The sequence below is a fragment of the Stigmatopora argus genome, chromosome 11 (genome assembly GCF_051989625.1).
Source record: "Stigmatopora argus isolate UIUO_Sarg chromosome 11, RoL_Sarg_1.0, whole genome shotgun sequence".
In the NCBI taxonomy this organism is placed as follows: Eukaryota; Metazoa; Chordata; class Actinopteri; order Syngnathiformes; family Syngnathidae; genus Stigmatopora; species Stigmatopora argus.
The window spans coordinates 15458743-15486635 of NC_135397.1; the positions used below are offsets into that span (position 1 = coordinate 15458743).

The following is a 27893-nucleotide window of genomic DNA, read 5'->3' on the forward strand; positions in this document are numbered from 1 at the left end:
AGGACTGGACCCTGTCTACACATACTCCATTTATGAGGAGTGCCGTGTTTGGAAAAGTCCGGGATTATTTATTTAGTTTTCGTGGTGTTCAGTGTGAGATTGTTCACCGAGCACCACGAAGACAGTTTGTTGACCTCATCTCTGTAGGCAGACTCATTCCCCCTGAGATGAGTCCGACCACAGTGGTGTCATCGGCAAATTTGATGATGGAGTTGGACTGGTGGGTCGGTGTACAGGCGTATGTGTACAGGGAGTACAGAAGAGGACTCAGTACACAGCCTTGAGGGGAGCCAGTGCTCAGTGTAATGGAGGAAGAGGGATGGGGACCAAGTCTAACAGTTTGTGGACGGTTAGTTAAGAAGTTCTTAATCCAGCAGGAGAAGGAAGAGGATAGTCCAAGGTGGAAGAGTTTGTCAGCCAGAATGTCCGGTATTATAGTGTTGAAGGCTGAGCTATAGTCACGTAGTTCCCATGGTGCTCCAGGTGGCTCAGTGCTGTGTGTAGAGCTACGGCGATGGAGTCTTCAGTGGACCTATTTGCTCTACAAGCAAACTGGTGAGGGTCAACTGAGGGAGGGATTGTATACTTGATGTGGCGGGCGACCAACTTTTCAAAGCACTTCATGATCACAGGCGTAAGTGCAACAGGCCTATAATCATTCAGGGTGTCAATGGTTGGCTTTTTAGGGACAGGGATAATGGTGGCAGATTTCAAGCAGGATGGGATAATGAATTGTTGCAGGGAACCATTGAAAATCTTTGTGAAAACCTCACTCAGCTGGTCAGCACAGGCTTTGAGCACCTTCCCAGGTACTCTGTCAGGGCCAGCAGCCTTCCTGGTGTTCACAGTCCGCAGCACCTGTCTCACTTCATGTTCCTGAAGCTTCAGTGTACTGCTGCAGGGTGGTGGTGGATGTGTTGAGACTGAGTCTGATTTGTCAGTCTCAAAGCGGGCAAAGAAATGGTTCAGTTCCTCTGCTAGTGAGGCATCCGCGTTAACAGACATTATTGTCATTGTAATTGGTAAGGTGTCGTTTTCCCTGCCACATCTTCTTTGGGTTATTTTCTGTGAAGTGCTCCTCCATTTTCCTTGTATATGCTGCGTTGGCCTTTTTAATGCCTCTTTTCAGGTCTGCTCTGGCAGCGCTGTATTGTAACTTGTCCCCTAACCTGAAAGCGGTGTTACGGAATTTGATGAGTGCCTGTGTCTCACTGGTCATCCAGGGTTTTTGGTTAGGAAAAACCCGGATATGTTTATTAACAGTGACAGTGTCCGTGCAGTTTTTTATGTAGGAAAGTACAGTGTCCGTGTAGTCCTGGAGGTTGTGGTGTTCAAAAAATTCCCAAATGGTGCGGGAAAAACAGTCCTGCAGCTGAGAAAGGGCGTCCTCAGGCCATGTTTTTATTATCTTTATTTGTGGCCTTGTTAGCCTCCGGAGTGGGGTGTATGAGGGGGCGAGGGACAGGCAGAGCTGGTCGGATCCAGCAAGGTGAGGGAGGGGTGTGGCTCTATAAGCATATTTGATGTTAGAATAAACATGGTCGAGAGTTTTATCTCCTCTGGTGTGACACTTCACGTACTGGATAAACTTAGGCAGAAGTCTTTAAACATGCTTTGTTGAAGTCACCGGCGACAATAAAGACTCCATCGGGGTGGTCAAGCTGCTGTTTGTTTACAGTCGCTAGCAGGAGGCTAAAGTGCTGTGCTAACATTAGCATCTGGTGGGATGTAAACAGCCATTACAATGACAATTGTTAGCTCTCTAGGTAGATAGAAGGGCCTGCACCGAACTGCCAAGAGCTCTAAATCAGGAGAACAGTGAGTGCTAATGATCCTACTGTTGCAGCACCAGTCGTTGTGTATGTAGACGCAAAGACACCCCCCCCCCCCCTGCTTTTCCCGGATTGGGTCGATCGATTGTGCCGGTGTAGCGTGCGGCTAGCTAGCGATACCGTGGCATCGGGGATTTGCAGGTGTAGCCACGTTTCCGTGATGAGAATAATGTTGCAGTTCCTGACAAAGCTATTGGTAGCAAGCTGAATTTCCAAGCTGAAGTGCGGTATGATTGGGAGTGTGGATTGTCATTTGTCTCTCTGTGTGCCCTACGACTGACTGATGACCAGTCTAGAGTGTAGTCTGCCTTTCGCCCGAAGACTGCTGGGTTATGCTCCAGCAACCCCCACAGCCCTTTCGAGAATAGACGTATGGAAGATGAATGAATGAATTCAAAGATGTGACGTCAAATATAGTATAAAATTAGCAGGTGGTTGTTTGAGATTTGATTCATTTATATTTTTAGTGAGTCTCCCAATATTTGCTTCTACAGTAATCCTCGAATATCGCGGCTTCAACTATCGCAGCTTCACTACATCGCTGATTTTTTTCAGGGGGATTTTTTAAGTAAATATTTTTGTGTAAATTCATAAAAATGTGAAAATCCACCCTGAAACTCGCAAGTGGAAGCCACTCCTCTGCCTCCACCTGCTACTAGGACTCAGCACTGAAGTTATATATATATATGTATATATATGTATATATATGTATATATATGTATATATATATATATATATATATATATATATATATATATATATATATATATATATATATATATATATATATATAAATAGGGGTGACCCTTCTTCACGTTTTTTTGTTTATCGCGACCATGTCTGGTCTACATTAACCGCGATAATCGAGGGATTACTGTAATGTATAATCTACAAGACTTCACTGATAAAAGTACAGTACTGAACAAACAGAAAATGAGCAAAAACCTCACCTGTTGGTAAGTGGCCCGATTAAAGGATTGGTCAGCAGCTGCACAGTCGCCTTAGACGCAAACAACAACCCTACTTTGACATTCTCGTTGATCAGCTTGCTGCTGGATCGGGGGCAGTTAGAGGAGTTCTGTGGCAGCAGGGCGGTGGTTGTAGGCACAACTGTGTCGGTCGGCCCTACTGTGGCGTTGAACCCTGACAACTTCACTGTGCTGTCGTATAAGGACACAATTCTATTGAAGTTCCCTGGAAGAATTTGTGGTTGTGATGAGGTGTTGTTCAATGCCCCATCTGATGATTCATCCAGGTTGTACAGGTAACTGGGGATGATGGGCACTGTTGGGCACACAGATGCATCAAATGACTGATGAGATGAAATCCGACGTGACCTCTGCCTTACTATGTATAGGCAGGATGCTATTCTGAATGACATTAAAACGTCTATGAACGAAAACGTTTGCATTTAGTTTTGACTTGTGGGGAATTTGAGTCAGAACCTTAGGAGATAATTCTTTACGTGAATATTCAAATCGAAGCGACGTTCGACCTTGTGGCCGGGTTAAATGCAGGGCTGATTATTCGTAGGCGTAGGTACACAATGTGTCAAGTGATCAAATTCAAAGGATTTGAAAAGGATTTGTTTTGAAGACTGTTTTTCTTGGAGTCATTTGTATGGAAAGAACAGGTTTCATAACTAACTAATTTCTAACGTTGCTAAAGTTAAATATGATGCTATTGCTGATAAATGTCCTGAGAACTGAAAGGCCTCCGGTTCTTGTCATCAGTCTTTTTTTTCACGTTTTATTGTTTTCTGGGCGGTGGTTAGCGCGTCGGCCTCAAAGCTCTGGGTTCAAATCCAGGTCATGTCCTCCTGTGTGGAGTTTGCATGTTCTCCCTGGGCCTGCGTGGGTTTCCTCCAGGTACTCCGGTTTCCTCCCACATTCCAAAAACATGCATGGGAGGCTGATTGGACACATGGTTGTCCGTCTCCTTGTGCCCTGCGATCGGCTGGCCACCGATTCAGGATGTCCCCCGCTCCTGGCCCGGAGTCAGCTGGGATAGGCTCCAGCACCCCCCGCGACCCTAATGAGGATATAAAAGCGGTTCAGAAAATGAGAATATTCAAATCTTAGCCTGCCACTGATTTTTTTTTAAATTATGAAGCAGGTAGAAAGAAAACCCTTTTTTTTTTTAAACAGAAAATCTGAAATTGACGGTGAAAAGAAATGCAGACATACATACATGAAACAAACATAAATAGATTGTGATTGAGAGTGCTTTATCAATATAAAATAATACTTGATGACTAAATGACTAAATTGGATTAAACAAAGATATTTTGCTTGCTCTGCTTGCAGATTTTGCAATTCTGATGATTTGTACAATTTGAGAAATAATGGGTTATTGTGATAAATTAACTGATTACTAAGACTGTTGATGAATTTGACAATTAATTAGTCAACTGATTGATTGTTTCACGTTTACTCTAATTAATTTAATATGAATTCTGCTATTAAAGGCTGTGGAAAGCAGTGTTAATGCCCCTACTCTAACAAGAATAATGATCTTAAAAGACTGGATCTTACTTGTGCCAACCCCGTGGTTGAATGAATGAAAAACGATCTCCCTTGTCTGCTACGACAAGAATATGGTATGCCAATTACCATTTTTCGAAAAGCATTACAACTTTATTGGATTGGATTGGATAACTTTATTCATCCCATATTCGGGAAATTTCATTGTCACAGTAGCAAGAGGGCGAGAATGCAGATACAGAAAAGGAATTTTAGACATAAATTGATAGGTAATAAGTAAGTTAATAAATAAATACATATATAACTAAGCGTGTTGCTGAAATATATATATATATATATATATATATATATATATATATATATATATATATATATATATATATATATATATACATATATACATACACATGTATACATACGGTAGGTCTAACACTCAGCCATTTGTTTTGTTAAAGAGCCTGACAGCTCATGGGAGGAAGGATCTGGGGAAGCGCTCCTTCCTGCAATGAGGGTGCAGCAGTCTATTGCTGAAAGAGCTTCAGAGGGACTCCACAGACTCATGCAGGGGGTGGAAGGTGCTGTCCATGATGGACATCATCCTGGTCATGCATATATTTATATATATGTATGTATGCGTATGTATATATATATATATATATATATATATATATATATATATATATATATATATATATATATATATATATATATATATATATATATATTTCAGCAACACGCTTATTTATATATGTATTTATTTATTAACTTACTGGCCCTCCCACTTCCCCCACAGAGTCCAAAGGACAGCCCAGAACAGAGCTGGCCCTCCTGACCAGCTTATTCAGCCTGTTCCTGTCCCTCTCCGTGCTCCCGCATCCCCAACAGACCACTGCATAAAACACTGTAGATGCCACCACAGTGTCGTAAAAGGTCCTCAGCAGTGTCCTGCACACTCCAAAGGACCGTAGTGTCCTCAGTAGTTAGAGGCAGCTCTGGCCCCTTTCATACAGGCCATCTATGTTTGTGGACCAGTCTAGTTTGTTGTTGAGGTGATCACCCAGGTACTTCAAATTCTCCACAATTTCAATGTCTATACCCTGAAAGTTCACCTGAGGATTCCTCCGAAAATCGATTACCATTTCCTTTGTCTTACTGGTGTTGATGTAGAGGTGGTTTTGCCTACACCAGTCAACAAAGGCTGTGATGACTCCCCTGTACTCTAGGCCGTTCCCGTCCATCACTCGTCCAACAATAGCAGTGTCGTCAGAGAACTTCTGGAGGTGGCAGGTGTCTGTATTACGTTTGAAGTCTGATGTGTAGAGGGAGAAGAGGAGCGGGGAGAGCACCGTGCCTTGTGGGGCCCCCGTGCTGCAAGCTACCACATCAGACGTACAGCCCTGAAGTCTCACATATTGTGGTCTGTCAGTGATCAGGGGGGTGAGGTGATTGGGGATGATTCTCTCCATTGTCTTGATCAGGTGAGAGGTTAATGCTACCGGCCTGAAGTGTTTTGGCTCCCTGGGGTTCGCAGTCTTTGGAACTGGGACCACACAGGAAGTTTTCCACAAGGTGGGGACCTTCTGCAGACTGAGGCTGAGGTTGAAAATATGCAGAATCACTTTGCCAAGCTGATCCGCACAGTCTCTCAGTAGTCTGGAGCTGAGGCCGTCTGGACCAGTAGCCTTCCTTGCCTCGATCTTCTTAAGCTATCTTATCACCTGATCGACAGTAATGCAGAGGCCGGTGGAAGAGGGGGAGGAAGAGGAGGAGAAAGAGGGGGGAGAGTTGCTTCTGGTCTGGGGGTTCAGGGGAGTGGGGGCAGAACTGAATCTGTTAAAGAACTGATTCAGTTCATTGGCCCACTCCCTGTCTCGGGACTCCGGATCTCTCTATATTTGCCTCCATGGCCCAAAATGGTCCTCAAGCCCCTCCAGACCTCTTTGGCGTTGCCTGTCTGGAGTTGGTTTTCTAGCTTTTTTTTGGCCTAGGAAAGGTCCATCCAATGCTTCATCCCATTTCAAAATAACAGATTAAGATCCCTGGCTGTTTCGAGTTTGTCTTGAGTTAATGAGGACTCATTGCCATAGTGTGCTTCAGATATAATTGCCGAACATCCCATGAAAAACGGAATCGTTCCTTGTTCTGAAATAAAAGGATGTGTCCCTTATTCCCAAACAAAAAGATGCAACCCTTATTGAGCTTACAAACAATGCACTTTGTCTTGTATTATCATGAAATTTGAAAATTGTTTCACTTTTCGGTTTTGTCATTCAAGTTTCGTAAGAGCATTCTAACTCCCTGTGTCCACCTGCTTCCTGCATGTGGGTCCAGCCACGCGCTCCGTACATTGGACCGTAACACAGACAAAGACACACACAAAGGGTGGGAATTGTAAGAGTCAAAGTACGAATTTTTAAACTAAGCAGATATTGTATATAGATATTGTTTTATTCTACTATATGTATTTTTTAAACGCCGCCTTATGGTGTAGAGCAGGGGTGCTCAATACGTAGATCGCGATCTACCAGTAGATCACTAAGGTACTACTGGTAGATAACATGACAGTAAGATTTGATCCAAGGATTGGATTTGTACACATTTTTTTATGGGACTTGAGCTGGGAAACAGCGTCATCGCACGTCCAAGCATGATTTCTGCCTGCCTACACTATTTTGGGTTCTCCTGGAATCAGGTATATTATCAGCATACATAACTGCTCATATATATATATATATATATATATATATATATATATATATATATATATATATATATATATATATATATATATATATATATATATATATTAATGTATATGTAAATACTCTAAGTACACCCTGAATTGGTGGCCAGGCAAGCAAGGCATGAATAATAAGATTACGATAAATTCCAAATTCCACGGAGGTGCGGAACTGGACCTGCTCTTCGAACATAGAATTTAGCACACAATACTAAGGACCAGTGCTTATATATATATATATATATATATATATATATATATATATATATATATATATATATATATATATATATATATCTATATATATATATATATATACAATGAATAATATTAGTCATAGTATATAATAACAATAAAATCTACATGGCACTATGAAAAGATTAAAAATTATGTACAATGAGTAAACAAGTTCATCGGGTAGCTATAGTTCTAAAATCAACATCAGTTAAGTAAATCACAGTAATTTCTTTACATAACTGACATTTCCAGCATATTGAAGAAGCACTTGGACTTTGACTGTGCGTTGTACATGCAGTCTCCTGTTTTTTTTGACAGGAAACAAGGGGCGAGATGGGAATGAGAAATGACATGCAATAAACAATGGCAGCCAGACTCAAACCAGGGATGTTCAGTTCAGCACCCACAGCCGCCCGAAGGCATGACAGTGCCAGGAAAATGAACTTTATTTAGAGTAGGAGGGGAGGCTACGTACTGGAGAAATGCACAAGACAAGAACAGACGAGACACAGGCAGCAGCTGCCAATATACGAAAAATATAATTATACTGTGTATGTGTGTATTTGGAGCAAGATGTCTTCCAGATATCTTTTTCTCTGACAGCTAGTTTTTTATTTTGTATTTCTTTCTTTCTGTTGTAACAATTGTGATGAAATAAATAGTCACACCGCTGAGTCTGACAGATAAAGTAAAACAATATTGTCACACACACACTAATATATTCAATTTTCATTTGAGGGCCATCCTAACCAATATTGCAATTAACATGTGCTTGAAGTAAAATTTCTTCTGTCATTTCAGGTGCATTTGACCAGAAATTAATGTATACATAACAAATTGGAACAGAGGTTGGTTTGACAAAGATTTATGGTTTTTGGCTTTTGGGAGGAAAGTGCAGCACCCTGCGAAAACACAAACCAGATAAGGATAACATTCAAATTCCATATAACAGGGCTTGGCTGAAATTCAAACTAGGGACCTCTCAACTGGGAGTTAGACATAATAATACCCCACTAAGCTCTTAAATACAAAAGACTTGGTGCTTTTTTTAAAGAAATGTTGCTATCTATGTGTGGTTTTAAACAGATCCTCAGAAGCTTATTAATATTAAAATAATGTATTTCTTTTTATTTATCATGGTTAAAAAACACCACAAACGACATGGGCCTGTAGATAATAAATTTCTATTAATATACGCATATATTACACGCATGCAGATTCACGATCATAGAAAAAGAATATACGGGCACAGCAAACAATATGTAGACTATGCAAACGCATGCAATATAGTACAACAAATCTGGCTTTTTTATCCTCATAAAGGAAGACAAAATATTCATCTGAAAGTTTATGAATAAAATATAGGTGGGGAATCATTTGAAAATCAATCATCTTCCAAATGTTTTCAGATTTTCTAAATGTATTTTTGGTGACACTTTATTATGATGATGTAGATAATCACTTATTAATCATTCAAAATAAAAAAAAAATATTGCACCTACCGACCACGGTGAGCAGCATGTTATCCAACAAGAGAGCCACAAAAACAATGAAAAGAATAAGTTTCCTCGACTGTCTCTCCTCTCGGAGCCAGTTGAGTAAATGAAACTGGCGGAAGGCGTCTAGTCTCCCCATGGTGTTAATTCCCTCAAAAAAAGCTGGCTGAGGGTCGGATGTGTGGTCCTGTGAAGAAACAAAGTGATTAGACGCTGAAAAGCCCTCTAGCAGAGTACACTGGCTGTGGGTGGTTCCATCTTACCCGGGATAAACAGAGGTCAGTGGCAGCCTGGCAGAGCGTGCAGCAACTGATGCGCTGACTCTTTCTACCACCTGCTGACGTCATACACGCAAGAGAGGCACTTGTTTCGCTATCAACTGACACCGTACACTGACGACTTGACATGTTTTTAGGGATGTTGGCAAAAAAAAAATTCAGTGTAAGATTCAAAGTGAAAATGTGAATTTTATGGTTGCCCCATTACTGATAGTGATACATTTTAATTGAACTTGAGACTTACAAAGTTTGATTGGAAAACAATTATTACTGTGCAGTGGTACCTCTACTTCCGAAATGAATTCGTTACAGAAGTGATTTTGTAACTTGGGTTTGGATTGGATAACTTTATTCATCCCGTATTTGGCAAATTTCATTGTGACAGTAGCACGAAAATCATTAAGACAGAAAAGCAGCCAAAACACAAAAACGAGCTACGGGTTTCGGTAGCAAAAACGGATAGACTCAAAAAGACGTAAAGTTGGACAAAAACTGGAACCACACACATGAAGTCTTCCACGAGATGGGGAACTTCTGCAGACTGTGACCGAGGTAGAGAATATGCAGAGTCACTCTTCCAAGCTTATCCGCGCAGTTCCTCAGTAGTCTGGAGCTGAAGAAAACAGCAGTGCAGAACTCCTCGACTCCATTGCTGGTAAGCGCCGACATCTTATCCCACGATGGAATGGTTGGTTCATAAGGAGATGTAAAGGGTTGGATTCATTCCAACTGTTCTAATGTCCCCAGTACTACTGTAAAAACTCTTTAACCCTTAAAAATTGCAATATTTGCAAAACACAAAAAAAGAGAACAAAAGATCACAAAATTATTTATTAAGCCATTATAATTAAAAAGACATGCAAGGAAATTTTCCATTGGGTTAGAATTGCGAGTGCGTGGGAGAGGGAGAAGGGAGCAAACATTTGGCAACTGAGTAAACATACAGATGCATGCATGTAAACACACAACTTAACGACTTAAAATTATGTTATGTTTGGTGAGGACATGAAAAATGAGGAGGTAACAATGCAGATATCATTGTTGCATGACTGTAGATACATTTTCATAAATGGGGGTTTTGTTGAACCAAAATATCAGCAAACCTCAAACAGCTCGCCACTTAAAATGGACCAATTGTAACTTTTAAAAAATTATAGCCAGATTATTGGGGGTTTTACTTCACTGCATGGACAATCAATCACTTTTTGGTTTGTAATCATTTAGTAATTTATTTGGTATTTGGTTTATTGTTTTATTCATGAGTTTGATGTGTGTGTCTTGAACACTTGCTCCAACAAAAGAGGTTTGCGTTCATTAGGCAGCACCAGAATCTATACATAAGGTGAACTGTCAATCTTGGAAAAAAATTGGGATATTAATTGTGTTTTACACTCTGGAAAATAGAGTCCAATTGCAAGAGACTATATATTGGTGAACCGGTCCTCTTGATTAGTTAGAATGAAAACCTACAGCTACAGTGCCCCTTTGTGGAACAGTTTGGACACCCCTGAGTAAAGGGATGACATGAAGACATTAAAAAAATCTTATCTTTGCTGACATTGATCAGAAGGATGCTGGAATCAGAATTCATTTAATATAATTTGGCAATAAATACAAGAAGTTGAAAGCAAAATAGAATCTCACAGACTTTACAGGCCATTTAATGAATACATATGTAAAATTGTAATCACGAGTAATTAAATGTATGCAACAGATTGTAAGAGTGGCATACGTGTAATTTGTTTCATGTAGTAATACCATTAAAATGTTTTTGTGCATTCAAGATGGTACAAACAGCTGTGATTTCCCCAGATACATGGCTGTCTTCTATTGTCCGGCCCTTTTGTTGTCCACCTCGTCATGTACAAGACGGAAAATGTAATTGCAGTTTTCAAAAGGAACATTCATCTTTCATTCGGGCAAGTCGTATTACAATGAAATCACAACAGTGACTGTATGGAAATAATCTGTCACCATTTAATTAAAAAAGTTGTGTTAAGTAATTGATTATGTTAATTTGATCGATAATAATGAAGGGTTTGAATATATCTTTAAGACTTGTAAACATTCACATTTATATCTGAAAGTTTGGTTTGCATGAAAGAAATTAATTTAATATGCATGCGCTGTGCGGTTCACAGTTCTGGGGTTGAGGGTTTGATTCCAGGTGGGTCCTCACTGTGTGGAGTTTGGATGTTGTCCCTGGGCTTGTGTTGGTTTTCTCCGGGTATTTCGGTTTCCTTCCACATCCCAAAAACATGCATGGTATTCTGGTTAAATTGGCCCTAGGTATGAGTGTGAGTGTGAAAGTTTGTCTGTCTCTATGCGCCCTGCGTTTGGCTGGCCACCGATTCAGTGTGTCTCCTGCCTGGTGCCCATAGTTAGCTGCGATAGGCTCCAGCACCCCCCTAGTGAGGATAAAAGCGGCTCAGAAAATGAATGAATAATTGTAATATATATGTAATATGTATCACTATTACCACAGATATAAAAACAAACAAGAATGTTTTTATTAAATCACAACCAGATTATTTGATTTTTCCACCTTCAACTTCGGCACCAGATAATATTTGCTTCTTCGTGCAAAGCAGGACATTCTTAAACTTACCTTTGGAATCAGCTAAGTGCTCATTTGAATTTTCCTGTTACTGCAGCACCACCATGCGTTTGTTAACTGTTACTACAAGCTGATTCTAAAACGTTAACAAGGACATTGATTGCTGTTTTCATTTCATGAAAGCAGGTTGGGACGGCCAGGCGACTGAGTGATTAGCGCGTCGGCCTCACAGTGGGGGGACCTGGGTTCAAATCCAGGTTCGGGCCTTTCTGTGTGGAGTATGCATGTTCTCCTCGGGCCTGTGTGGGTTTTCTCGGGGTACTCTGGTTTTCTCCCACATTCCAAAGACATGCATGGTAGGCTGATTGGACACTCTAAATTTCCCCTAGGTATGGGTGTGAGCGTGATTGGTTGTCTGTCTCTTTGTGCCCTGCGTTAGACTGGCCACCCAATCAAGGTGTCCCCCGCCTCTGGCCCGAAGTCAGCTGGGATAGGCTCCAGCACCCCCCACGACCCTGGTGAGGATAAAGCCTTTCAGAAAATGAGATGAGAAATCATGTTGAATGCAAATAGGAAGAAACAAAAAAGCAGATAGATATCTATTTTGAGCAGTGGCGGTCCGTGAATTTTCTAGTGACGCCTTCAGCTGTCGGAATCAATCCAACCCTCAAAAACTATTTTTTCTGGCTATAAAACCTCTACTGCAGCTACAGCTAAGACACAAAAATAATCAATAATAACCTCATACAATTGAAATATTATTTAGGAATATAGCCATATTTTACTCACCAAAAATCCTTTTTAACTGTACACAATATCCATCCTCCTTTCTTTCCTCCTTTTCTATCGCCATCGAAACTAATGCTCAAAGTCAAGCCTGTCCTGTCGTATTTCTGGCATACGTTTTTATCCGATTTAGTGCTGAAAATGTTCGTTCCCGGTTGTGACAGGCTTGCTTGCTTCGGAGTTGTCCGAAATTTCTTATTGATATCCAGCTTTTTTTTCTTGAAAAGTCCATCTTGAAAATGGCTTTGACAGTAAATCTGCAAACAAATCCATTTCTTCTCCTCCTTCAGCCATTGCGGGTTGACAAAACCGCTATTAAATCAACACAACAATATATTTGCTTGTGCAGCTCGCTCCAGATACAGTTCGGTAGCTCTGGCTAGTCCACTCTATCACTAGCCAATCACAGTTGGTGAAAGCGATGACGTATCCCTACGCCTGCGAGAAGGCAATGACGTATCCCTACGCCTGCGAGAAGGCCCTGGTGTCACCAAATCGAATTCTGATCGGTTAAAGCAACAGTCTTACTGACGCTTTTTTAATTCAGCAGAGCCTGCAGAACTGATTGTGAAGGCCTTGTGGCAGATTTCTGACCCTGGCAACAAATAATGGCTGAAATGTGATTGGTTAAATGCTTCAATATGAAAACACACATCTGGAAGCAGTGCAACCAGATGTGTGTTTTCATATTGAAGCATTTAACCAATCACATTTCAGCCATTATTTGTTGCCGGATCAGATCTGCCTCAAAGCCTTCACAATCAGTTCTGCGGGCTCTGTTGCATTAAACTAGACTGTTGCTTTTAACCAATCAGATTTCGAGTTGGCAACCCCACAATGCTTTTTCATTCGCATTGGCATTTTGCTGGCTGGGATACGTGATTGCTTTCACCAACTATGATTGGCTAGTAGGCGGGCCAAAGCCATAGTGAGGCAGACAGAGATCGCAAACTCCACCCACAATGGCAGACAGAGGCAAAAACAAATGGATTCTGTTGCAGATTTGCTCACAAAGCTATTTTCCAGACGGACTTTTCCAGAAAAAAATGGAAATCATTAAGAAAGGGCGGTCAACTCCGAAGAGCAAGCCTGTTACAGCCGGGAAAATGGTGTATGCGCCACTTTCAGTGCACTAACTTAGCTGCACAAGCAAATATATTGTTGTGTTGATTTAAAGCCATTTTCAAAACGGACTATGCCAGAAATATGACAGGACAGGCTCGACTTTCATCATTAGCTTCGATGGCGATAGGAAAGAAGGAAGAAAAGAAAGGAGGATGGATATTGTGTACAGTTAAAAAGAATTTTTGGTGAGTATAATATGGCTATATTCCTAAATAATATTTCAATTGTGGGCCCGGTTCTGATATCTGAAAAGCTCCAGTGTTTGTATTTAAGCTCCAGTGTTTGTATTTAATCACAAAATGCTGCTAGGATGTGGATTTTACCCCAGTTTAATTTTTGCCGTTTCGCCATTGACGTCCGTCGCTGTCTTTTCCCGAGGAAATCACCCCCTGGCCTGGTTGTAATGTCTCAAAAGCTCCAGTATTTGTATTCAATCAATAAATGCTGCTAGGAAGTGGATTTGACCTAATTTTAGTGCATTTTTTGTCATTTCACGTATGGACGTATCGACGTTCATCGCTGTCTTTTTACCGGGGAAATGATACTCCGGCCCGGTTCTGATGTCTAAAAAGCTCCAGTATTTGTATTTAATCAATAAATGCTGTTTTCGGCTGGATTTTACCCCATTTTTGGGCAATGTTTGCCCGTACGCCATTGACGTTCATCGCTGTCTTTTCCCGGGAAAATCGCCCCCTGGCCTGGTTTTAATGTCTGAAAAGCTCCAGTATTTGTATTTAATCATGAAATGCTGCTAGGAAGCGGATTTTACCCCATTTATGTGCATTGATTTATTGATTATTTTTTGTGTCGCAGCTCTAGCTGCAGTAGAGGTTTTATAGCCATAAAATTGTTTTTGAGGGTTGGATTGATATTTTGAAGGCGCTACGAGAAAATGCACTGACCGCCACTGACTTCTTCCTCCTCCATATTGGGGATACCAGGTCAAAATAGATTCAGATTTACGGAGGGGAAGATTATTAAGAGGGTGGCATTCACGTGACGTGCGCATAGCATGCTCTGGCTCTGCGGCTCCAATTGCAATTACATTACAGCGCTTTCTTTGTTTTATCCAAATTATTTATTTTTTCAGCGAGAGAGAAGCCCGGCCTGACCCAACCTGAACCTGATTGACATTTTAGTCCGGTCGGGCTCATGCTCATGCTCGGGCTGAGGATCTCACCTTTACTCGAGACTAACAGGCATCACATGCTCAACAGCTCTACTACACATTGATGAATATTGAAGTCTAGATGATATAAAATAAAATCATTAAAAAATTGTAATAACTGCAAAACTACGGCGCCCCACAGGTGACATGAATGAAAACAATTTTAGCTGATGCAAATTAGCTACTACTGAGTGAAAATGAGTTGAGAGTTCAGAACTATCTGAGTGTATGCACGAGTACAAACAAACGCCACCAATGATTTTCTGTTTTGCCGTATGTGGGGCGTGATGTAATCACTACAAATTGAGGGCAGAATATGTACAATCCTGTTGCTTCACAAACAAAATATTTGAACAAGAGCCTGGATGAATGCTGATTGACCTCGGAACAAAACAATCTGTAGTAACTGCTAAACCGAGGTAGAACAAAACATTATACAGCATAAAATAGCACAAAATTGGCATAAACGAACGACACACTTTTTGGTTTTGACCGTTTTTAATGGGAATGGGTGGGCTCGGATTGACTTCTAAAAGAATGGTAAATTTCTTAAAAGCGATAGAAGCACAAACAATTAACATAATATTTTATATAAATTTGCGTCTGTTAGAGGGCCAAATTCACAGAGGTCAACAAACAGACATTCTCTTTCAATGTGCTGTACCCTAAGGCTGTGTCTCCGTGTTTTTGCAGTATGAGTGAAATTACTTTCTTTTCCCAAAAATGTAACCACATGACAAACTGCAATGGTTTTTCAGATAACAGGGATGACACTACAGTAATCCCTCGATTATCGCGTTTAATGTAGACCAGACATGGCCGTGCTAAATGAAAAAACGCGAAATAGGGTCACCCCTATTAAAATAATAATAATTTTTACTTCAGTGCTGAGTATAAGTAGCGAGCGGAAAACAGAGGAGTGGCTTCCGCTTGCGAGTTTCCGAGTGGATTTTCTAATATTTATGAACTTACAAATTAAAAAAAAAAAAAAAATTCCCCCAGAAAAAAAATCTGTGATGTAGTGAAGCCGCGATAGTTCAAGCCACAATATTCGAGGGATTACTGTACTCCCCCTTGGCACAAAATACCCTTGTTTTGTACTGCAAGTAAAGCTATCAGCTCTAAATAAAAAAAATGAAACAAAAAGTCCCTGGCTGCATAAAATCGTCACAGCTGCAACAAAACTGTGACAGTGAGACATGCAACATGATCAGCTATACAAAAATGTCCGAATTAATAAAAAATACAACATTACAACATTACATAATGCAGTGTGAACATATGGTTAGTTTTTGGCTTTATTAGGGTTATTCCCTGCTTATGATACTAATACACTGGCGATAACAGGCTACAAGTCGTGTCTGGCTAAGCTTAAATGCCATGGACATGATAGCCATGCCTGAAATGATGAAGAGTGAGGTGACCATAAAAAAATTGGGATGTTGAGGCACAATGTCTCCAAACCCAATAGTTGTAAGTGTTATAAAACAGAAATAGTAAGGGTCAAATCCCTCCATTTCTGTCTCCCACACTGGTAGAATAACCCCTCCAAGGAAAACATAAGCAAAGACGATGAAAAGAATAAGCACAAATGGTACATCCAGCGCGTCCATAGTCTCTCCCATTCCGGTGAAGTCCCATATGGCAAATCCTTTGGGCAATGGTGCCATTTGATTCAGTTCTGGGCAAGACATGCTCCTGAGCAACGGTCCCGTTCGCAGGAGATTTTCTTTGGCAAGAATCTTCTCAAAAATCTCTTTATTTTTTTGGAGCTGAATGGAATTGGCCCTCACTTTCACTTGACTTTGCAAGATTTCCTGGATATTGAGTAGTTCATGAACCACAACATCAGTGCTGAAAACAATGGTACCGTCTTCTAAAGTCTGATGGTTGGACTCTCTTGCTTTCCTGCGAAGCGTCAGTTGGGACAGACTGTGTGAGTCCAAAACTTTTAAGAAGGCATGAATATGAACATAAGCTTTGGTAAGCAACGTAGCCAGGAAGTCTCCAATATCTAGCATGACTAAAAGCATGAGCGGAATGCCCATCATAGAATACAAGACGCATGCCACTTTACCAAGTAGCGTGACTGGATAGATGGCTCCATAGCCTGCAAATGACACGGAACAAAATTAACAGTTGTAAGTGGACAGGGTGAAAATAATTTTAAAAGAAAATACAAGAATATTGTGCAAATGTTCTAATACAAGACCAGTCTTTATCTTGACTCCTAAAAGTTTTGTTTTTATCTCAGAATAGGTAGCAGGCTGAATTTTCTGTCAAAATCAGTCAGGATCAGCATTGATCTATTGTTGTTCAACTTTATTTATGTCACAAAAATAAGTAGAAGTGGTAAGTAAAACAAAAAATAGCATAATTTTTGTGTTTCTGACCTGGTCCCAACTGTTTAAATAACTGTGACAAAAAAAAGTAAACAATAATTTAATTTTTGGGGGGTTTTCTTGGTGTTAGGCAAGTCTTGGGTACAACACTACTGAGCAATTAAATTTTATTTATTTAAATCTTAGTATAAGACTCAATCCCATTCCAAGATGTGGCAAGGAATACGACATATTACCAACTACAATAACAATAATATGTCTGTTAAGGCAGATGCCTCACTAGCGGAGGAATTGAACCGTTTCTTTGCCCGCTTTGAGACTGACAAATCAGACCCAGTCTCAACACCCCCACCACCACCCTGCAGCAATACACTGAAGTTCCGGGAACACCAAGTGAGACTGGTAATGCGGTCTGTGAACACCAGGAAGGCTGCTGGCCCAGACGGAGTACCTGGGAAGGTGCTCAAAGCCTGTGCTGACCAGCTGGCTGGAGTCTTCACAAAAATTTTCAATTGTTCCCTGCAACAATCCATCATTCCATCCTGTCTGAAATCTGCCACCATTATCCCTGTCCCCAAAAAGCCAACCATTGACAGCATGAATGATTATAGGCCTGTTGCACTCACGCTGGTGATCATGAAGTGCTTTGAAAGGTTGGTTGCCCGCCATATCAGGAATAAAATTCCTCCCTCAGTTGACCCTCACCAGTTTGCTTATAGAGCAAACAGGTCCACTGAGGATGCTATTGCCATTGCTCTACATACAGCACTGAGCCACCTGGAACACCATGGGAACTACGTGAGGATGCTCTTCATTGACTATAGGTCAGCCTTCAACACCATAAAACCGGACATTCTGACTGACAAACTCTCCCACCTTGGCCAATCCTCTTCAATCTGCTGCTGGATAAACAACTTCTTGACCAACCGACCACAAACTGTTAGACTTGGTCCCCACCAATTTTTTTTTTTATAAAATAATTCTATTTATTGCCTTTTATTTTAAAAACAATCATTCGCAAGTCCAGCGACGAGCGATCAACGTAGGAACCGTTTCGTGCGTAGTGTGTTTAGAGACGCACACATTTAGTACTTGCACACGTCCAAATGTTAATGTGTTTGTGTTGTCGAGCGAGTTTTTGCTGTTTTATTTTCTTTAATAAAGAATATGTGAATTTCCTTTGTCTTCTTTAATAGTGGTTAAGGTTAGGCGAACTGTCTGGCGACGAAGTGTCCGTCGACAAATTGTCCGTCGACGAAGTGTCCGGTCGATGAACCGTCCGGGGACGAAGCGTCCGGCGACGAAGTGTCCGTCGACGAAATATCCGGTCACGAAAAAAAGGATGAAAGCAGGTACCAAAAGTGTCAGGGGGAAGTTGGGAAAATAAAAGTAGTGGACCAAATGGGAAGGAGGTCTGGCCTCATGGAGCCAAGCCATATGATATGTGGGACCCTCACCCCAAGAGATTATTATGGTTATCAGAGCCTTCTTATCACCATCTGTGATATGAAAAGGATGGCATGAGAATGCTGTGTAGAATGCTTGCAAATGATATGTAGTCTTTTCTTGAGCAATTTCATGAAGTGAATTTTGATTTGAGAAATGATGAGACTTCAGAGATCCCAATAAACTGACTTCAAACAACCGTTTTAGTATGGGAGTCAATTATATCTATACTTTAAAACAGAGTATATTTGCTCCAGTGTGGACCACAATGTTGCTTGTTGAAAGGTGAATTTAGCCCTCAAGAACAACACATAGAGAAAAAACAATTGGCTTTTAACCACTAAAAAGCACTCATCAGCTATTCGTGGTGATGTAAATTCAACCTCTTTTCCTCTGAGTCGCAGGCATCTACCATTAGCCATTAGTTAACATAATCACTCGATCGATGACTGACTACCAAAAGATTTGTCAGCATTTTTCAAGCATTACTGCATCGATGTAAGATTTCATTCATTGAATTCTAAAAGTGAAATAAGAGAAGGGAATATTTCTTTACAAAAAATAAAATGAAATAAGTGATTCCAAAACAAAAATGGTTTTGTTCTGGCTGTCAATGTTTATTTATTTTATTTTCTATTATTCTCATATACAATAGAATAGAATTTTAGATGGCTCTTTTAGTACTCAAATAAGACATAAGATAAAACAAGCTCAAAATAAACTACAACCACCCAGCTCTCGCTATAATGGCTAACGTAGGTCGAGAATTTGGAACGTTCAATCAGCCTATCATGCATGCATGCTTTTGGGATGTGGCAGGAAACAGGAGTAGCCGGAAAAAAACCTATGCAGGCACAGGGGGGGAACATGCAAATTCCACACAGGAGCCCAAGACTTAACCCAATCAATCAATCACCAAACACAATGCCTCAAATATTATCAAATGTACCTTTCAAACTATGTCGACCAGAAAGTATAAATGTATAAAATGTCTAAAACTGCACTTTTAACTTCTTGTATATGGATTTTTAAAGAATGCTGTTTACCTTAATTTTAAGTAGGCCTACATACAGGCCATATTGATTCACCATTTAGTAATATGCATAAAAAAATGTAAATATTTTCGTGGTAGCTCTTCTACGCTACATCAAAAGATTTAAAGGCTGTAACGTACTGACGTACTATTTTTTATAGTTGTTATTAACATAGTAGTCACTTAAAAGCAAATGATGAATTCTATTTAACAAGCCATTCCTCCTGTTGCTCCAGTGAGGTTTATCGTACAGTGGATACCATTTGTCTCTTCTAAAATATTCCAACCATCCTAAAGCAGCTGCCTTCCACTTAAGAGAGGCACGGGTTGCAAGTATTTGAGGGGCTCGTAGCTTGTTGGCAAGCCATTTTCTTTACTTTATACTACACCAAATCGTGTGCCCGAATATTATTTATCAATGCCTTGAGTAGTATATGTCAATTTTATGTTTTTATTAATGCATGTGTAAAGCAATACAGACAAATGTGCGGTCATTCTTTTTTCACATTTTTTTCATCCGACATCACTCTCAAAGTTGGCAATGTTTAAAGGGTGTTATAATAAAATTTACTTTTTACTTTACTTTTTAATCTAAACTATGTATTACTTATTTCAAACTGAAATGAAAAAGCTTACTTCAAATGGTACCCTGGACAGTATGTTAAAGGATTATAAGATACATAATGTTCTGATTTACATTTAGCGTGTTTAAACATGAATTTTTCTACTGGGAACATAACCACATAACCAGTGCTAAATGCAATTGGACACCATTACTACAAATTAACTATTACTACTATTGTTTTAATATGTTGCTACTGTGCCTAGCAAGGGTAGCCCCATGGTGCGAGTGGTTAGTGTGTAGGCCTCAAAGCTCTGGGGTCCTGGGTTCAAATCCAGGTTATGTCCACCTGTGTGGAGTTTACTTTTGTCTTCCCTTCAAAATATTCAGAAAATGATGCACACAAATGTCCCCACAATAGGATAACGCATGACCACTTGGCAACGGAGAGTAGTATAATTCTCTCGTATTGGCGAGCAAGCTCCGCCACGCGAACACCATTCTGCAATTACTAACGGGGAAAAAAAAACGGAAAAAATGCAACTCTCTGCCCAGTGCTCGTAGAGACATTTACACAAGGGAGTTGCGGGGAGAAAGACATCCGCCTCTTGCGTCGGCTGTATGCTCGTTTATCAAAATGTATTTGCTCGAAATTTTACCCGTATCTCAAATTGCTTGTATGTCGGTGCACTCGTTACATGAAGGTATTACTGTATATGCAAACACGAGAAAAATCATAAGAAAAGTATTTATTAAGCCATTAAAATGAACAAGTAATTTTCCAATGGATTTTGAATTGCGAGTGGCAGATGAGTAAACATACGTTCACATGGACCAAAACACACCACTCAACATTTAACATTATGTTATGAAAACACAGAAAAAGGCAAGAAACAACTTAGTGACGAATGAGGGTCGAATGCAAATGAATCAGGAACTGACCACTGGGCAGAGCTTCTCCATCATGGTCCTGGAAAAAGTGTCCGGAAATGGGGCTTTTCGTCTGATAATCGTGCTCATACTACACCGTTGGCTGCTGCCCTGACCAGGACGGGTTTTGCGTCCGCCTAGAGCGCCAGGTTTTCTAGTCTGGCTAGCGCCGTGCTCCCTGTCGCACACGGTGGCTACTACGCCAGCTCTATAACGTCCGCCTACAGAGCGCTAACCTTAGTTCTGGCATCATATATTACCAATACGCAGCTGTGTATGATGACAATTAGCTTTTGTTGAGTCAATGATGATGACCAAGTCTATGTCCAATTATTGTTATTATTATGAGACAAAGCTTCCTTGTAGCCAATCATGAGGCCAGCAGGGTGTTGGGAGACATAGTAACTTTATTATCATATCTTGTATGTAGTAGTTACAGTGGCGGGCCGTCAGGGCCTTCAAGGCCTTCTCTGCTGGCCTAAGAAATATCTGAATCATATTATATTTTGTCCATCAATACTTATTATTCCAAATGGTCTGTTAGCTTCCTTTCATTGCTTCCTCCCTGGTTGCACTGCTTCCAGATGTGTGTTTTCATATTGAAGCATTTAACCAATCAAATTTCAGCCATTATTTGTTGCCAGATCAGATCTGCTTCAAAGCCTTCACAATCAGTTCTGCGGGCTCTGCTGCATTAAACTAGACTGTTGCTTTTAACCAATCAGATTTCGAGTTGGCAACCCCACAATGCTTTTTCATACGCATTAGCATTTTTCTGGCTGGGACATGTCATTGCTTTCAGCAACTATGATTGGCTAGTAGGCGGGCCGCAGCCAGAGATCGCAAACTCCACCCACAATGGCCGACAGTGGCAAAAACAAATGGATTCTGTTGCTGATTTCTTTCACAAAGCTATTTTCCAGACGGACTTTTCCAGAAAAAAATGGACATCATTAAGAAAGGGCGGTCAACTCCGAAGCTAGCAAGACTGTTACAGCCGGGAAAATGGTGTGTGCGCGCCACTTTCAGTGTGCTAACTTAGCTGCACCATCAAATATATTGTTGTGTTGATTTAAAGCCATTTTCAAAACGGACTATGCCGGAAATATGATAGGACAGGCCGACTTTCATCAGTAGCTTCGATGGCGATAGGAAAGAAGGAAGAAAGAAAGGAGGATGGATATTGTGTACAGTTAAAAATAATTTTTGGTGAGTATAATATGGCTATATTCCTAAATAATATTTCAATTGTGGGCGCGGGTCTGATATCTGAAAAGCTCCCGTGTTTGTATTTAAGCTCCAGTGTTTGTATTTAATCACAAAATGCTGCTAGGAAGTGGATTTTACCCCATTTTACCCCAGTTTAATTTTTGGCGTTTCGCCATTGACGTCCATCTCTGTCTTTTCCCGTGAAAAATAACCTCCCTGGCCTGGTTGTAATGTCTCAAAAGCTCCAGTATTTGTATTCAATCAATAAATGATGCTAGGAAGTGGATTTTACCTAATTTTAGTGCATTTTTTGTCATTTCACGTATGGACGTATCGACGTTCATCGCTGTCTTTTTACCGGGGAAATGATAGTCCGGGCCCGGTTCTGATGTCAAAAAGCTCCAGTATTTGTATTTAATCAATAAATGCTGTTTCCGGCTGGATTTTACCCCATTTTCGGGCAATGTTTGCCCGTACGCCATTGATGTTCATCGCTGTCTTTTCCCGGAAAAATCACGCCCCTGGTCTGGTTTTAATGTCTGAAAAGCCCCAGTATTTGTATTTAATCATGAAATGCTGCTAAGAAGTGGATTTTACCCCATTTTTTGCATTAATTTATTGATTATTTTTTATGTGTCGCAGCTGTAGCTGCAGTAGCGGTTTTATAGCCATAAAATAGTTTTTGAGGGTTGGATTGATACGTTGAAGGCGCTACCAGAAAATGCACCGACCGCCACTGAGTAGTTATATATATTCATTCATTCATTCATTATCTGTATCGCTTATCCTCTTAAGGGTCACGGAGGGTACTGGAGCCTATCCCAGGTTACTTCGGGCACCTGGGGGGGAACACCCTGAATTGATTGGCAGCCAATTACAGAGCACAAGGAGACAGACAACCATTCACGCTCACACTCATACCTAAGGGCAATTTAGAGGGTTCAACCGGCCAACCCTGCATGCTTTTGGGATGTGGGAAGAGGACAGAGTACCCGAGGAAAAACCACGCAAGCCCTGGGAGTTCCAGTTTGAGTCGACTGTTGTAAATTTCTCTACCACATATTTCTAATTAATTGCATATTTCTTTACCAAAATTGACTACATTATAGGTTTTTTTACATCTACTATTAAATATGATTTTTACATACTCAGGGATATTTTTGAGATAGACTGAAACTCAATGTTTGAATTAATAATTGTGTTATTTTTCATCCAGATTAGTGTTCATCATGAAGTTAGTTTGCATGTCCATTAGTAATTATCTTTTTCTTTTTAAATCATAGTCTGATTATTTTGTTTATAGTACATATATACAAAGGCGGCCCAGCCTCCCAGTTTTGGGGTCTGGGGTTTGATCCCAGGTCGGTCCTCACTGTGTGGACTTTGCATGTTCTCCCCAGGCTTGCATGGGTTTTCTCCCGGTAATCCGGTTTTCTCCCACATCCCCAAAACATGCAGAGTAGGCTGGTTGAGCACTGAAATTGCCCATAGGTAAGGGAATGAATGCATACATATATACATAACTGCATCGTAAAAATATTGGAACCGGAAATTGAGAATCATGCACTGTGATTGACCATATCGGGTTTAAAGTTCTTCACTTGTATTGGAATCCTAATGTACTCACCAACCGTCGTGAAGACTGTGCACACAAAGAACATGGCCCCAAAGAATGTCCACATGTCAGGTGTTTGGAGCCATTTGCTCTGAAATTTCTTCATTTTATGCTCCACTTCGTTCACTATGTTTTGTTGAGTAGATGATGCATTTTCTAAAGTCAAAAAGCAGAGTTACGATCATTTGGGTGTGGTAGGTAACCTTCTGAGCCTATTCTGGGTATATACATAGGAAGTGATTTGATGTTAACCTGCAGAGGAATTCATACAAAATAATACAGTAAGGTTAAGTCAGTATACTCAGTATGTAATTTTGAATAAATTGCATAATTACTTGTCTAACATACTGGTGAAATTCTGGACATGCATGATAATGTCACCCAAGAAGTCATGGTATTCCTTTTTGATGGGAGGTGCCCTTCCTTCGATGTACTGGAACAAACATGCACCCAGTGCAGCGTAAATGACCAAAGATAGGCACAGCATTAAGTGGGGAAGCATCTTCCACATCCGCGCTTTGCATATATTGGGCTCGCTGTATGGTTTTTTTGTTTGCTTGTCTTGCGTAGCTCTCATTTTCACCCTACTCTTCTCTCGTCTTCTTCCTCTACTACTGCACAGCTCTGCCAGTTGGAAGCGTCTCTGTCCGTCTTGCTTTGGTGGTCCACAGATGTACTCTGGGTCTGTTCAGAAAGTGAGCGCGTGGGCACACACACACACTACATTAATACACACTCCCAGATTACTAACACAGCACTGACACTCCCAAGAGAAATACGACCTAAGTGTATTGCTTCCTGTGGTTGCAGTTAGTGCATGGAAAGAATAATGCTTGGACTAGTTTGGAAATCAAGCTCACTTAAAGGCCTATTTGGGGAAATACTAAAGGAAATGTAACAGATGTCAAGATTCATGGATGTTCACTCCTTCAATCAGTTTTAAAATTTTGAATATAACTGGAAAATATCATTGTTAATTAAAATCAGTTCTTAAAAACAAATTAAAATATATTGCACCTTTTTTTCCTGGATAAAATCCACTAGCTAATGTATCATTTTGAATGCCCCTCCGAGTGCCACAAAATATTGAACAAGGTGAAGTATTTTGCGCAATCCTTTTAACGAATAAAAAATGTTAAAAAAGGAAGAAATTGCTTTTTTTCCAGAAATATGGGAGTGCATCAAATTTATAATGCATGACAGTATCTCATAGACAGTGCACTAAAGAAGGGGTGACATCAGTGATAAAGGCTTAGTAAACACAATCTTCAAAGCTATTGTATGAGACAAAAAAATGTGCATCATTGTCTTTGAGTGTAACTGACGCCCCCCCACCTCCTTTTTTTACCCTGGTACATTGGCATATTTCTACAAACGATGGAACTAAAAACATTCATTCATATTCATTCATACACTGCTTATCCTCACCCGTATAAAGATAAATATATATTCATACAACATAATATTATATATAGCGCTTCGGCCTCACAGCTCTGGGATCCTGGGTTCAAATCCAGGGTCGGTCTGTGTGGAGTTTGGATGTTCTCCCCGGGCCTGCGTGGGTTTCCTCCGGGTACTCCGGTTTCCTCCCAAACAAAAACATGCATGGTAGGCTGATTGGACACTCTAAATTGCCCCTAGGTAAGAGTGCGAGTGTAAATACGTAGTTGTCCGTCTCTTTACGCCCTGCTGGCCACCGATACAGGGTGTCCCCCGACTCTGGCCCGGAGAGAGCTGGGATTGGCTCCAGCACCCCCCGCGACCCTAATGAGGATAAAGCGGTTGAGAAAATGATATGAGAGATATTTAGCGCGTTTCAGAACACCAAAAGACACTTGCATTATTCTTTGACACCACACTAGATAGTTGTAATATGCTGTTGTAAGGCACACAGAGTTTATGAAACCACTTCTGAAAACAATTTTGAAAGTAGTGTCACGTCTTCTTAGGGTTTTAGATGAAGGTGTGTGTGTGTGTGTATGTGCTTTTCACCTCGTGTCCCTACGGGCCTCCCTTCCTCTTGTAACCAGCTGCACGTAATAATAATAATAATAATTATTATATAATAATGATAATAATAATAATAATGATAATAATAATAATGATAATAATAATAATAATAATAATAATAATAATAATAATAATAATAATAATAATAATCAGACATAGGCTTTGTCATCAACGTTGACTCGACAAAAACCTAATTGTCATCATACCCAGCTGCGTATGACGAAATTGGTGATTGATTGGTGATCAGCTCTTATGTGCCTATTTAAACCCCGTATGTTTGTGAGTCATTGTCGGATCGTCTGTTTTGTTTACTCCATCCCAAGTTACCACGCTATGTTCCATGTCCCTCGTTGACCCAGGTCTTCTGTCAGGTCTGGTTTTGTGGTTTGATTTCTAAGTCCTTGTTATTTTCTAAATATTCCTGCCTGAAGTATTAAGGTTTTGTTAGAGCACTCCACATTCTTGTCCCCGTAATTGCTTCCCTGCATTTGGGTCCAACTACGACGCCACACTTACGTGACAAGTAGAGGCGCCACTGTATTTTGAAATCCTGATTCTTTTTAGGTTCAATGAGCTCAAAGACCAATATATGTGAAAATAAAATAAACAAATACGTGAAATCAAGCGGCCTGGTGGTCGGGTGGTTAGGATCCCAGGTCTTCAATGTGTGGAGTTTGCATGTTCTCCCTGGGCATGCATGTGTTTTCTCTGGGTACTCTGGTTTCCTCCCACATCCCAAAAACATGCTGGGCAGGCTGATTGAACACTCTTGCATTCATATTGAACTCAACGCATGTTGTCAAGTTAAAGTACTACACGTCTATTCTATCATGGGTGGCTCAGGTAGACCGTAGAGCCTACCCTAATTTAAGTGCATTTACAGTAATTATATCTTCTATGATAGCATATCAAGTTTTTATTAATACATAAATTTTGTGGTTCTCAAAATGAAATCAATTGAACACAATTATTGGCTTCGATAAATAAATGTGAATTACAGATTAAATTATTGTGCATTGAAACTACACTAACTCTTTTGACCACATGAGGGCACTAAAGACTTTTGTGTTCCTTCAGCTTCCTGATTTCCAGCAGGATTAGCTATCGTGAATAATCATTTATCATTCATAACTTATGAATGAATGAAATGAAGGAATGTTATTATATTGTGATTTTATAATAATTTGTAAGTCATAAGTCATTATAAAATCACAGTATAATAAGTAAATTAAAAAAGACATCTGGGATAGGCGGCTCAAAGTGTAGTTAGTCTTTTTTGTTTGTGCTGCAATAACATTTTGCATTTATATTACACTTGAAGTTGACTAAATGTAATGAAATAGCAGGGTAAAATGTGAAAAATCCAATCCAATTAAATCCAGAGTGAACAAATTTTATAATTTTTCATCACATTATTTTATTGAATGTAACACAGCATTTTGGCAGTGTTCTTATATACTGTTATTAGTGCAGTCTTCACAATGCCAAACAAGTAACTTGGTTAAAATAAGCTCTTGTCAGCTCATTTAAAAAAAAATTGGGCTGTTTTTCTCTTATGGAGAACTATTCAGCAGACATGTTTAGACATTAAATAAGTGGCTGAAAACGAAGCAGTAATATTGTGCCCACATGGTAAAAAGCTACAACTCTATTTGAGTAAAAATAGTAGATTGTACCCTGTCCTTGAGACAGGGAAATTGTCCTTTGGTAAAATTTCTTAAATCTAATGATATTTAGATCATAAAAACATCATCATGATGAATGATGCACTACAGTATCCTGAAAATCCTTTTTGTTAACTGTTGGCATTACACATCATTGCATACTGGCAATAAAAAATTGTCAGGAGTTCAGCAATTAGAGAGACTTAAGCCTTTTATGCAGTTTGGTTCATTAAACTCACATTCACATTTTATATTTGGACAGGAAAAAATAAATATTGGTCCAAGGACTCCTTTTTTACAGTATTTTGATTGGTATTTCAATAAGAAAGCTGATCACAGTGAAATTCAAATGTTTTTATATATATATATATATCATCCAC

At 40.0% G+C, this 27893-nt stretch overlaps 2 protein-coding genes across 2 annotated transcripts in view; both read right to left on the reverse strand.

The window, feature by feature from the left end:
• slc18a2 (solute carrier family 18 member 2) overlaps positions 1-9110 on the reverse strand; it is a 31737-nt gene extending 22627 nt beyond the window's left edge. The window contains exons 1-3 of the mRNA XM_077613230.1: positions 9052-9110; positions 8795-8975; positions 2783-3116 (exon numbers count right to left, since the gene is read on the reverse strand). Of these exons, the coding sequence (XP_077469356.1) occupies positions 2783-3116; positions 8795-8927 (467 nt within the window). The 5' untranslated portion in view covers positions 8928-8975; positions 9052-9110. The remainder of the gene's footprint in view (positions 1-2782; positions 3117-8794; positions 8976-9051) is intronic.
• A 6687-nt stretch (positions 9111-15797) lies between these two features.
• kcnk18 (potassium channel, subfamily K, member 18) lies at positions 15798-24453 on the reverse strand. Its single transcript, XM_077613713.1, has 3 exons — positions 24188-24453; positions 23852-23995; positions 15798-16812 (listed from the first exon to the last, which is right to left on the reverse strand). Exons 1-3 carry the CDS (start codon positions 24414-24416, stop codon positions 16010-16012), a joined length of 1176 nt encoding a protein of 391 aa, XP_077469839.1. The 5' UTR covers positions 24417-24453; the 3' UTR covers positions 15798-16009.
• Positions 24454-27893: the final 3440 nt, after the last annotated feature.